Raw genomic sequence first — 14,112 nt, 5'->3', positions numbered from 1 at the left:
TGTTCTTTAAATTCGCTGAAATTTTTTATCATGTTTATAGTTGTTCTTTTGAGTTCCATGTCCTGCATTATGTCTGGGTGGTTCTCATTGTACTCCTCTAGAGGACTATTGGTATTTAGTGGGGATATGTTATTTTTGTTTTTCATGTTATCATTTTTTCTCTGGACATGTGACATGTGAATTTCTTTTGTACTTTCTGATTCTTGTGTGAGACTCAAGCTTTCAAGTTTAGGTCTGCTTCATTTTGTAAACTTTATGTGCCTTGGTGGTTTACTTTTGGGGCATGAAAAGCTGGTTCATCTAAGCCTCTGATTCTCTCTTTTGATTTTATATTGGAGTGGCCAAATTGCTTTTGTCTTCAGGAGTTCCCACAGAGGCCCAAGTCAGATGTACTTTCTGATTCTTGTGTGAGACTCAAGCTTTCAAGTTTAGGTCTGCTTCATTTTGTAAACTTTATGTGCCTTGGTGGTTTACTTTTGGGGCATGAAAAGCTGGTTCATCTAAGCCTCTGATTCTCTCTTTTGATTTTATATTGGAGTGGCCAAATTGCTTTTGTCTTCAGGAGTTCCCACAGAGGCCCAAGTCAGATGAAGTTCAGATGCTCTCAGGCTTTCTCTTAAGGTCTGGATCCCTCCAGGAAAGATTTTTGGCCTCAGGAATTTGGAGGTTGGACTGGCCTGGGAGCAGGGCTCAGGAAAGACACTGCCTGGGGCAGCTGGTGGCCATGCCACCCAGGAAAGCAAAGGGAGGTGGGGGCGGGAAGAGGACCCAAGGGCTTCTGGGAACTGCAGGGGGGAACTGGGTTGGTCTGGATGCAAAGGATCAGGAAGCAGTGGTGGCTCCAAGCAGATAGGTCCACCCCAGTGCCTGGGTGCCAAGACAAGAAAAGGGACAATCGCCATGCTAGGAGGAGAGATGGGTGGGGGAGGTGGGAGAGTGAATGAGGCTGGGGGAGTCAAAGCAGGGTGGGCGCTGATGCACTTACCCAGGAAAGAGGCTGGCGGGCTGTCAGCAACAATAATCTTAAACAGTGGTAACATGAGTATAAAGGAAGTTAAGAGCCTGGCACAGTGGTGCATGCCTTTAGTCTCAGCACTCAGGAGGCAGAGACAGGTGGACTGGTCTACATAGCAAGGTTCAGGCCTGCTGGGGCTACAAGGAGATTATGTCTCAAAAAGGCCAAAATAATAATAATAAATAATAATAATAATAATAATAAATATAGCACATCTAGTGAAAAGAATGGCATAGTGTAACTCAAATAATTGACATTAACTTAATATCAGCAAGATAAATTGTTCTGAAATTTAAGATTTTTCTTAGCAATTGACTGTAGAATGTTTTCTACCTACATAGAAAATGAGAATAATAAATTCCATTATAAGGAGGCAAGAAATACCAGAGAATTTCATGTGCCTTTTTAGCAGAATGAAAACAGATATTTGCTAAGATTTTTTCCCTTTCTCCTTTGTTCATATGTTTGAAGAAACAATGCTAAGTCACACTTGCAACCCATAACTTTAAAGCATGTCAATGCAAAGATTGGCCCCCTTTAAAACAAGACTCTAGGTTAGAGACTGATCATGGCAAGGTGAATGATTTAAGAACTTCTAAGGTTCAGAAGGCTAGAGAGACAGTAACAAACACCAGATATCAAGACAATAGTAAATGTGACTATGTACTTGAAATGAATTGTAGGGCTCGCTATACTATAGCAATAGAAAAATATCCCATGAGTTGTTTTTGTTTGGAACCCATGAGCTGGAAATATCTTTTATATTTTAAGAGCTACTAATACAGGCAAACAAATAAAAGAAAGTGAATGCCTGTGTACCTGGGCTTATGTGTGGCTCACAAAGACTGAAGCATATCCCATCTGTGTCTTGACAGAGATACTTTCAAATTCCTAGACTTGATTATTGAATACCCCTCCCCCAGGAAACTGTTAAAATTAAATGGCATTCAGTAAGGTTCCTTAAAAATCCAGAAGCATTTCTGAAGGAATGGAACTGAAAGTGGAGTTTGGCTTAAGTAAGAGGTGACTTGTGGAACCTTCTACTCTAGAGGGCAGAATGAGAGAAAACTGAGGAGGAAATAATTCATGCAGATGATATACAGTAAAAATAAGTTAACCATTGAGCAGTTTACGGTTATCACACAGAATTAGTAAGACATGAAATTAGAAAAATGTGTAAGATGCACATTTGGGAAATCTGTAGGAATAAACCTAAACCTTGTAGTTTTTTCCATGAGTTGACGTGTCTATTTTATCAGGCACTACAATGATGAATGAGTGATGTTTTTTAAATAGATGCTCCAAAGGATTTACTTGACATGTATTTTGTTTCAGTTCTAGAAATCATATTTATATTATTAATCTTATGTTACCACATACAAATCATGTTCTGTTTTTGGCTAATGAATCCAGTCACAAGCTGGCTGAAGTATTTTAAAACATGGAAGTTTTTTAAACCTTATTTTTATTTTATGTGTATGGGTGTTTGATATCATGTGGGTGTTGGAAACTGAACCCAGGTCCTCTGGAAGAGTAAGTGCTCTTAGCCACTGAACCATCTCTTCAGCCTGTTGGCTTGGGCATTTACATGATCATGGGCCTTAGATTACCAGAATGTGTTTGACTTCTTCCAAATTCTTAGGCTATTTCTCACAAAGCCGATAGCTGTTTTCAATGCTTTGTTTTTGTTTGATGATTGTGTCTGTGGGTTTTAGTGTCTCATGCTTTTGCATGAAGTGATGATAGAAACTTTCGGTCCTCACATTAAGTCACAAGCACATAAAGATTCCAGTAAAGATAGAAAGATAATCATTATAGTTCCATCTGAGATAAAGTACCTTGACCTCTAAACAGTTCTAAGTTATTTCTGTCCTTATGACACTCTATATTCACTCCTGAGAACGACAAAAAATGATAATTAATAAATGATCAAATACTCATTATGTTAAAAAATTATATTGCTTGGTAATTAATTTTAGTAAATAGATCATGATGTAAGGTTAACGTCTTAATTCTCTCTTTTCACTTTTCTCATCTGCAAAATATCAAATAAGACAAATTTCAGTTACCAAAACCCTGGGACTCTTTATTCAAAAGTATTCACTATGGTTCTGGGATTAGATCTAGATCTCCATCAATTTCAGTATCATATGTAATGCATATGAAAGCAGGGTTCATAGAAACTAGTATTAAGATTCAGTCAACAATGTGTCTTAGGGCCAGGAATGGTGGCACACACCTTTAATCTCAGCACTTGAAAGAAGAAGCAGGCAGATCTCTATGAGTTAGTTCAAGGCCAGCCTGGCTACATAGGGAGTTCTGGGCCAATCAGAACTACATAGTTGACACCCTATCCCAATAATCATAATCATCATCATAATAATAAAATAATAATAATAGTAATGATAATAAATTTGTCTTGGAAGCAATTAGGTGGCATTTTACATGGGAAGTCTGACTTTTATCAAACTGTTAGGTCTTAACTTGGTTTATCTTCTTGGTAAGCTCCCCTTCCCTGTCATTCACGTCTGTGAGGGGCTGTTATGAGAACCTTCACCCAGTGCCTTGGAGAGCATTTGTGAATAATTTGTCATGGATGAAAAAGCATCTTGCAATTCACCAGTTTTTAGACTGTATGTTTCCTTAAGGCAGAGATCAATTCATCAGGACATTCATATCACTAAGATGAAGATTCTGTAAGGATGCTTCCACGTGCCGGCAAGTCATGGAGGCCATGTTTAGCAACTGTGAGGGCTCTGAATCACAATTCTGCCACTTATTTTTATAACTCACCTAAATGTTTTCATATGAATCATCTGACTTAGTTTCTCAGACAACATTATCATGTGGTATTAATTATTCCCATCAAAGAAGCAGGTAACTCAAAAAGTTAAAAGTTTGATGTGGTTGACATTGTTGATTGGTGTATCAAAGAGAAACAACATTCTTGAAATTTTTCTCTGTATCCATATTTGTAAGGGGACATAACAGGGACTCAACCGAGGCATTCACTAAATCTTTATATACAGAGTCATAGAAGCTGAGGTGCTGCTCTTTGTTTTTTATTTAGCAATTGTAAATGCCACACGGTTATTATTCAGTAGTTACAAATCACTGCAACAAGGTGCATCCTTGATGAACTAAATGTAGTATTGATTTTAAGTGTCACCAATAATAACCTTGAAAAATTATTATTTTTACTAGAGCTATTACAAAGAGATTCTCAAAAGAGTCTGCTATTAACAGCACTTCTTTTCAAATATTAAATTAACAGTTTGAAAGGTTTTACCGATCCATCAATGAAATAGAATTTTAGTGCAAAATAAAAGGCCATCTCAATGTCTGCAGCATCTATAGGTATTGTGTTTAAGTGTTTAAACTAGAATGTGGCTGTTAAAAGCATTTTATGAATTATTGACATTTTCAATCTACATACTCCAAGATGGAATTCATTAGGAGGTGTTAATTTTGGAAACACATTATATAAAGCCATTGTAATACAAGGTGCTTGAGCGGCCCTTTTATTCACTGATGCATGGGTATTATTTGAAAAACATAATTTAAAAGCTGAGCTGCTGAGATTACTCCTGTCTCTCATTAAATAAAGGATTAGTGCTTTATTTACTGAAAGAGACAGATGTCTGTCAGAATTTTTGATGTGCAATGCACCTAAAATTTTAAAGAATTTCACAGCTCTTATTTCTGTTTACTGAAGAGCTTTTATATTTTCTTGGTGAATGGAAAATGGAAGAGAATTATCTGTTCCAAAATTATAAGAACTAGCTGACAGGAGGTCTTGAACACGGGTTTCTTTTTAGTGATGAAGGAAGCCCTGTTATCTTTGGCCAAGAAATGTGGATTCCAGCCCCAAACCCCATATTCCCTTGAGAGATTTATGTGTCTCTAAATCTCATGGGATAATAGTCCCCCCCCCAAAAAAAAAAGTGTCACACCGTCCCTTTCTTTGAAAGCACCATACTTCTACTGATGACTGCGGGGAACTATAGCAAATGTCATTTGAGGTCTTTCTTTGTGCTAGGCACTAGGGATGAATAAAATGATCTTTTATTGAAGGTCAGTAATGACTGAGATCAAAATTTATATTTGAATCCCAATTTGAATACCTCAACCACAGAATCTTAGTCTGTGCCTCAGTTTCCTCATCTGAAAATATAAAATGAGAATGATTTTCCAGAGGCCCAGTATTAGACAGATGAAAGGTGTGCAACACCTACAGGTGTTGACTTTGTTCAAATCCTGTAACATTTCAAGTCCTTGTTAGCTTGTCCCTGGTGGGAATAATAAAAAGCATGTCACAATGTTGTTTGAAGAATTTAATCAGGTAATTTGTGACAAAATGTTTCATTAAATTATAATGTGCTGCCAAATAGAAAGTATTATTATGGACTTCTGATTATGTACTTACACATGACTTTGGGCAGGATGCAACTGCAAATTTTTATCCAAGATTGATTTTTTCTTTTTTTTGGTTACTACTAAGCATGTGATACCTAAATGTATTTCAACATTCTAAGCCATATGTAAGAAAGAAAGTAGTTCTATTTAGAATAACACTACATTTCAATGAAAAATTATTTGCTCATAAATTATTTCATAGATTATAGCCATCTTATATATCCCATAACCATGTTTTTATTTACATATTACAAAAACAGATGTCATTGGACTATAACTCTCTGTTCATTTGCAGCATGTCAGTGTATATAGGAAGATACAATCTATAGCTTACGATTTTGGAAGCTGACATTAGAGTTAGTTACAATTTCATAGTTTTGGGTTATGACACTAATAATTTTGGGCAAGCAGCAAATTTGCTTTTCTGTAATTTGCAATGCAATTTGATGAAACTTGGCAATGCATGAAGAGACTCTCTGATCCATACCTTTTCTAACTAAACAGTGCAATTCAAATGTATTTTCATATGGTACAAAAATGGTTTGAACTGATAACATCTTAATGTTCTGAATACCATTCCTGTAAAGTTTATCTGTCTGAATTGTTGAAGGCTGGCAGGGAAATACACTCATTGCCTTTTTTTCTAGTGTCTTCCTTTGATACAGAATAAAATTGTCCTTCATTTGAATCTGTCATTTACCCTAACCACAGGATATAGCTTATGACATTAAGTTTGACAAAAGACAACAATGATGTCACTTTAGGAAATATATAAGAGTATTTATAGAGACAGAATGGACAATAAAAATACTTTGAGGATTAAAAGTGAAGAGAGAAAAAAGAGAATTATATCCAAGATATTTGGAAATGAACATTGACAGCTGTAATGTCAGAATGCAGGATATTGGACCAACTAAATGACAGAGACCCTGAAGAATGTCCACCCCAGTTATCATCAGACAATTCATTAATTTATGATCTCATTGCAGAGAAGAGGGAGTGTTTTAGCCCCATGTTTTTAGGTATTTGCGGTCTTTTTTTTTTTTTTAATTAAAACCACTGGTTTTTTTTTTTTTTTTTTTAATACAAACGACTGATTTTTTTTTTTTTATTGGTAAACTTGCAAGGTCTTTAACATACTTTAATGCTGTTTTTCTCCAGTTCTACACTTAATAAGCTGGGATACAAGTTCCTTATACATTTTATTTTACTCCAACTATATTAAAATATTAAGAGATTTTATATAAATTTCTATATGAATTGGCACTTCTGATTTTACAACTACATCTAGATTCTGGTTTACCACTTGTATATATCTTTAGCATCTTCAGTATATCAAAAAGAAAAAAATATTCACCATTATTTGTGTTATGTACTTAATCCATGTTAGTCATTAGTTATTGCTTATATAGCAAGCACAGTATGCTTGTGAAGGATATAGTAATATGTTGTTTCTTGTATCCATTTGATTTATTCTTTCAGGGAAGGGGAGCTTCTAGTTTCAGAATCAGACAATAAGGAAAGACTAGCCAGTTCTAAATGCTGCTAAGCTTTTAACGACAAATTTTGTTGTCTTGCCAGTTTTTTGTTATGGAAATATGATTTGTGCATGCTTGTTCAACTTAAATCATAAGACTGTCTTACTTCAGTCTTGAAAATAGCAAATAAATGATAAATGAGCTACAGCCAGTCACGACATGGCAAGACCATAGTAATTATTCTCCAAAGCAGAACTGCCTAATAAATCTTAATTCTGAGTAACCAGAAGTAACCAAGGAAGCTTGGCTTATGCTACAGCTTATGCCAACTTCTTTGCTTTTAAAATATATCAAGTCTCCCTAGTTTTTTTTTTTTTTTTTTAAGATCATGGTGCAGAGAAAGGGCTCAGTTTTTAAGAGTGCTTGCTGCAATTCCAGAGGACTCTGGTTTGATTCCTAGCACCCACATCACTTGGCTCACAACCACCTGTAACTCTAGGGAATCTAATGCCTTCCCCTGGCATCTGCTAGTACCTGCATACATGTGACATACACATATACAGACACACATAAATACATAAATAAAAATAAATCTTAAAAAAATAACAACCACTAGCAAAGAAGTTAGAATATTTGTCCTGAAGAATATTTTATATGTACGAGAATAAACTTCTACTGTTTTAGAACATAAATATTTTATAAGCAATTTAAGGAAATTTAGAGGAAATAATGCTATCAAGGAACCAAATAAATTGGAAATACTTTTATGAATTGAAAAATTCTTAAAATTGAAAAAATGTCAACTTCTTATTTCCAACCTCAACCTTCATTGTAATGAGCATCAAGTTAAAACTTTTGAGACTTAAATAAATTTTAAGGTACTAGTTGCACAGTTGTCAGGGTAATCTCATTCTGCCGTGGTGGAAACAGGACCTGGGCCTGGAGTACTCTTCTCCCACAGCTACAGAGTAGGTTTCAAGGACAAGAAAAACAAAATGCTTGCTGCCAGTGCAGACCGGGCCATGGTTTCCTCTTCCTTACCGAAAACCCAAATCTGCTAAGGCCAGAGCTGCAGTCAATGCCCGAGCGAGAAGCTGGTGGCCAGGTGCCCCACTGTTGCTGGCATCCTCTTGGGGCCCTAAGGCAAGCAACTCTTGTATTTTTGGTCACTGGGCAAATATGTTTGATAACTCAGCTTGAACATCTGATGCCTGCTGCAAATCAGTAGGCTATTTTCAAAAGATCAAAATCACACACTTTCATTCCTCTTTAAAAACAAAAATGCTTTACCTTAAAGGTGCACTTCAAACTAGAAAATGAAAATGCATTCAGTCTGACAGCCACCCTGCATGCTGCAGCTGGACTTCTAGATCCAGCTTTCCATTGGCCTGCATTGACCCACCACCATGAACACTGTAGTTACTAAATAAATAGTAATTAAGAATGGTGGCAAATTATTTTAAGATTGCAATTGTGGCTCTAAAAGCACTCTGGAAATATCATTGAAATAAGATTTGCAGATTAGTGAAATGACACCTTCTAAGTAATACATTATATATATATATATACATAATAATAGTTTTTTACCTATCATCTGGCATTGAACTTTCAAAGAAAGTCTATATCATTTTGACAATAACTGAAAACATGAAACATGTTTTAGGCCAAAACACAGAGATTTCATCTAAATGTAATTACCACAACCCAGTATTTCTTGTTTTTGAAGCACTCCTTGGTTTTTAAATTTTATTTTCCATGTGATGAATATCAGTTCATCTCTTCCATTGAAAATGCCTTATTTTACATGCTTTTGTGCTGTGATTTTTCATGTTTATGTTATAAGCTGATTCTTCCCCGAAGCCTTTGCCTTTTCCAAGTTGGTACCTTTTGTTTCTTTAGGATACAGACAAGTTGCATATGATGATACAGATATTCATAAGATAAAGAAGAGGCCAGCTAATAAGCTAATAAGTTTGATGTATGTGTTACATTTTTCCAGAATTTTCAATTACTTATTTTGATCAATACCTTAAAAGCAATAGGTTCTGCATAAGCATCGCATCTTTGAGAAATTCCTATTCTAAATGAATGTCAAGTCTGTTAAGAATTGGAGAAAAGGCCAAAGCCATTGGCTTATTGCTTATATCAATCTTCTGATTAAAGAGTCTTCTTAAAAACAGCATTTTTTTCACCTTAATAGCAAGTATTGATGACTAGAAGATAAGTTTGTTCAGTAAGGATTCTAAGTGCATTTATTTACTCATGATATCATCCTCTCCTGTTAACTAGTAGCTCCATAAGGTAGATGTCTCTCATAAGGCTGACAAGCTATGGAAGTCTAAGGTCCTGGGACACAAAGTTGCAGAGGAGTTTCTTCTGAATAGATCAGTTCTGTGAGATGCAAACAAGCAAAAATGTTCTGTTAAATAGTTGTATATGCTCTAGTGCCTATAAGTGAAACTAACCATATTATTTGAAAGCTTCCTATTGTATACTGACTGACCTCCCTTTCAAATATAACTGTTGGTGTTCTTGCAACAATTCCTGCATTTCTCCTACCTGTAGTTCGAAATGGTATGTTTATTCAGTCTTAGGTTAATTAATGACTTCATTTTTCCATGTTTATGCTGTATTTGAAAACTATTGATGATTTTTAAGGTAATTATTTTAGAGAAATGTAAAACATATAATGTGCAATTAAGCAAGTATGAGTGCAGTAAATAATTTACTTTCAGTTTGGAAGACGTGAATAAAAAGTGCTTGGCCAATACAGTACCATTAATCTATTCTCTTTTCTCCTTTCTCTCTTTACTTCTCTCTCTCCAATAGAAGTGGAACAAAAAGGTAATTAAATACCTTTCATAAATTATATACTATTTATAGGCTAAGTTATTTAACAGTTTAACATTTAGTTAAAATAATTTTGTTATTAATTCTTATCTATTTTATGCAAATTTATTTACTACTTCTGCTGCTCAACTTCACTTTAATCTGTTTTACTGACCAGTGCTGCTTTGACCCTTTTATCCTAACACAGATTATTACTATTATAAACTCATCAACACTGTATTTTACTCCTTTTTATTTTTAAATTGGAAGTTAGAAATCCAGTAGAGGTGGTTGATGAAGATTGCTTTCAATTTATTCCTCTTTCTTTCTGAATTTCCCTCTGCTGTGGTTTCCCTTCTTATAGCCATTGTTAACTACTGGAAAAAGGAGAGATGATAATGTTCTGAATTATCCCACATACGTTTAGTATCTATAGCCACACCACCCTGAACTCCTGCAGTCTCATCTAAATAATGTTAGTAGCCAAGGGCCCATTTTTAACTATAACATAAAAGTTACATACAATTTTAAGACTGAGTCATGTTGATAACTTAAAGCATTCATAATAAAAGTCTTAAGAAATTCCTCTAACAATCAATATTATTATTGGTTACAAATTGATAGTGGCCCTCTGTTCTTGCAGTGGAAGATTTTGGAAGCCAGGTTTTCCACAAAACTGTTCATTTCTTCAAAGTTGAAACTTTGAACATTTTAGTAATATCCTTTCCTTTTCAGTCATCTCTAATACATAGCTGTTTCATCCTAGATTGCTTTCCAGTGGATCTGTGTTTATAGTTACTACTAAATAGCTAATCACTAATGCCAAAAGAAGAATCCTTTACTCATTAAAAAGCAGCTCAACATCCATATTCCTTGTGATTCCCCAATTTTTCCACCCAGGAAACTTCTAATCATCTCAAACCTAACAGCAGACTGCATGGTTACTTTTCAGTGTGTTTGCCTTGCAAATATATGAGAGTAACACTTCCCAGAGCAGGTTCAGCAGAACACAGTCATCCAAGTGGCTCAGCGGAAGAGCTCTGGGGATCAAATAAAATTGTGCAATTTGTTCACTCGCCAACTTCTGCTTTGGTGATTCACCAGTGTCCTTAAGCTATTATAATCTCTGCCACAATTATATTTAATCTTCTATTTTATAATCTAATGTGGCTAAGGATCCCTTTTCTCCTTCTGTACAACACCTAGCTATATCACTTGAAACAGGTGATTCAAGGGCCACTCTGGGAAATGTTGCTTGTAGCCCCTTCATAACCAATGACCTGCCAAGCTGTCTTAATGCCATTCTCACGATATTATACTGAACCATACTAAAAAGCAAGTGAATCGATGATTCCTGCCCATTTTCATTCTGAAGTATGAGCAGCAAAATATAGGCAGTAATCTTGTTTTACAATGCTTTTCTCATGTAACAGTAAAAGGTACATGTTTTTAAGTTCCAATACTACTGTATTTAACAGGACATTTTTAACTGATTAAAATCTAGATCTTGGGTTCTTTTCTGTAACCTTCACCTTTTCTTCCTCTCTTCTTCCTTCTTTCCTTTCTCTCTCTTCTTTTCTCTTTTTCTTCCCAGTCCATCCATCACTCACTTTTAATTGTATGGATTGCATGCTCTGTGTGTGTTGTAGCAGCAGCTTTCAGAGCTTTTTTTTTTGCTAGAAGATTCAGTGGCCTGTGTTGCAGAGACGTTCTTTTTCTTTATTTTAAATAATAATAATAATATGTGAGCTATCTGTTTCTTATTGAAAACTATTGAACAGTGAATTTCATCAGAATGGAAACAATGAATTTTCATTCTCAAATGAGATATGTTCTTCAGTGAACTAATTAAAGCCTCGTGTGTGAACTTCTGTACTTCGTTATATTCCTATACAATAGACATATGCTGACCTAAAACATATGTCAAGAATAGTATGTGTTTGCAAAGGTAAAAATTGTAAAGAAGCATGGCAGCTTCTAAAAAGACCAAAATTTTTAGCAAGCGAAATCAAGTGATTTGGAGAGAAAAAGTCATAATTAATGTGGAAGAATGCTTTGTGTTCTTAAAAAGATGCAACTAAAAAAAAAAGTGGTGGTGGTGGGTGTCTCTTCTTAGAATTGCATTCTGTTTGCTGCAAAATAAGAACAGATGAGAAAACATTAAGTCAATGTATTTATTATTTTAACTCTTTCCCCTTCCGACAGTTTTTCTTTGTCCTGGACTACTAAGAGGAGTATACCAGAGTGAACACTTGTTTGAATCTGACCACCAATCTGGGGCATGGTGCAAAGACCCTCTGCAGGCTTCTGACAAGATTTATTATATGCCCTGGACCCCTTACAGAACTGATACCCTGACTGAGTATTCATCCAAAGATGACTTCATTGCTGGAAGGCCAACGACGACCTACAAGCTGCCTCACAGGGTGGATGGTACTGGATTTGTAGTGTATGATGGCGCTCTCTTCTTCAATAAAGAGCGCACCAGGAACATAGTCAAGTTTGATTTGCGGACTAGGATAAAGAGTGGAGAGGCAATCATAGCAAATGCCAATTACCATGATACCTCCCCTTACAGATGGGGTGGCAAATCTGACATAGACCTGGCAGTGGATGAAAACGGGCTATGGGTAATCTATGCAACAGAACAGAACAATGGCAAAATTGTCATTAGCCAATTGAACCCTTACACCCTACGGATTGAAGGGACATGGGATACTGCCTATGATAAAAGGTCAGCTTCCAATGCATTTATGATTTGTGGGATTCTGTATGTGGTCAAATCTGTATATGAGGATGATGACAATGAGGCCACCGGAAATAAGATTGACTACATTTATAACACCGACCAAAGCAAGGATAGTTTGGTGGATGTACCCTTTCCCAATTCATACCAGTATATAGCAGCTGTGGATTACAACCCCAGGGACAACCTACTTTATGTGTGGAATAACTATCATGTTGTGAAGTACTCTTTGGACTTTGGACCTCTGGATAGTAGATCAGGTAAGTTTGACTTTTGGTAGCATTCTATGTAGAGCCACTCTTTACTTTTTGTGTCATCTTCTGGCTTGTGCATCTAAAAAATTTGTCTTTGCATTTCAGAAATGTTGATTGAAACTGCTTTCCACTCTAAAAATTTATAATTTTGAGAAAGAGACTATGATTTGCACAGCTTGCCTCCAAACCTGCCCTGCTTCTTTGAGACACATTTGTTTATGTCAGATAGGCTTCTTTGTATAATGAACTGCACAAAACCTTTGCCAAGATTCCACATGATTCTTTCACATTAATGGCATGTTCTCGAGGGTGCTTTTTCCACTTGGAACATATCAAAGGGTTAGCTTGGCATAACCCTGCCTGAGGTATGCACCAGCAACCTCACGTCACAGAGAGCTTCACAACTAAGTAGTATTATCTTAATTTAAAAGTTAAGTCTTAGCTGGACTTAGTGGCTCATTACTCTAATCTCAGCATTTGGTGGACTAAGGTAGGAAGATTGACCACAGTTCAAGGCCAATCAGGGCCACATTGCATTCTAGACAACCTAGGTTACAGTGTGAAATCCTATGACAAAAATAAATAAAATTTAAAAGAAAAAAAGAGTTTACCTTTTGGAGGCCAGTGAGATGGCTCAGTGGGTAAAGGTGCTTGCTGGGAATACTGACTACTAAGTTTGATCCCTGGAACCCACATGTTGGAAAGAAAGAAATGACTCTTGAAAGTTGTTTTCTGCCTTCCACACAAGCACTGTGGCATGCATGTGCCCCCACCCCCAATAAGTAAATGCAATAAAAGTTGTTTAAAGTTCACTTTGTATCAGAAAAGCTAGAGGGCAGATGTCCGGGCAGTCAGTTGTGTTATTTTCCTTCATACAGAAATGCTGTCCAGATTACAAAAGAGTACAGGTTACCCCACAAAATGCTACAACTCATGGCTAGTGCTTTCTTGCTCAAATTTCCAGATGACTAGCCATCAACTACTTTCTCTTTTTAGCTTTCCTTTTGGTTTGTTGAGACAGGGTCTCACTCTGTAGCCCAGGCTGGCTTGGAACTCAATTTGTTAGCCAACCTAGCCTGGAACTACAGCAATCCTCCTGTCTTAGCCTCCCAAGTGCTGAGCTTACAGGTATGAACTACCATGCCTAGCTTTCAGCACACTTCCCTCCTCCTCCTTCTCTTCTTTCTCCTCCCCCTTTCTTCTCCTTCTCTCTTCCTTCTCCTCCTCCCTTCCTGCCTCCTCTTCTTCTTCCTGCTCCTCCTGCTCCTGCTCCTCCTCCTCCTCCTCCTGCTCCTCCTCCTCCTCCTCCTGCTCCTCCTCCTCCTGCCCCTCCTCCTCCTGCTTCTCCTGCTCCTCCTCCTCCTCCTGCTCCCC

General features: G+C 36.5%; 1 protein-coding gene across 18 annotated transcripts in view; it reads left to right on the top strand.

The window, feature by feature from the left end:
• Positions 1 to 14,112, top strand: part of Adgrl3 (adhesion G protein-coupled receptor L3) — an 877,792-nt gene that overhangs the window by 528,228 nt on the left and 335,452 nt on the right. For 14 of the 18 annotated variants that reach the window (XM_008833280.3, XM_008833274.3, XM_029563593.1 and 11 more), the window contains 2 exons: positions 9,739 to 9,753; positions 11,944 to 12,744. In XM_008833280.3, coding sequence (XP_008831502.1) covers positions 9,739 to 9,753; positions 11,944 to 12,744 — 816 coding nt within the window. The remainder of the gene's footprint in view (positions 1 to 9,738; positions 9,754 to 11,943; positions 12,745 to 14,112) is intronic. The other 4 variants (XM_029563589.1, XM_008833268.3, XM_029563590.1 and 1 more) reach the window with 1 other exon arrangement.

The sequence above is a fragment of the Nannospalax galili genome, unplaced genomic scaffold (assembly GCF_000622305.1).
Source record: "Nannospalax galili isolate Female #2095 unplaced genomic scaffold, S.galili_v1.0 scaffold433, whole genome shotgun sequence".
In the NCBI taxonomy this organism is placed as follows: Eukaryota; Metazoa; Chordata; class Mammalia; order Rodentia; family Spalacidae; genus Nannospalax; species Nannospalax galili.
The sequence above is the reverse complement of the archived record's forward strand: the minus strand, read 5'-3'. Positions and strand labels throughout refer to the sequence as shown.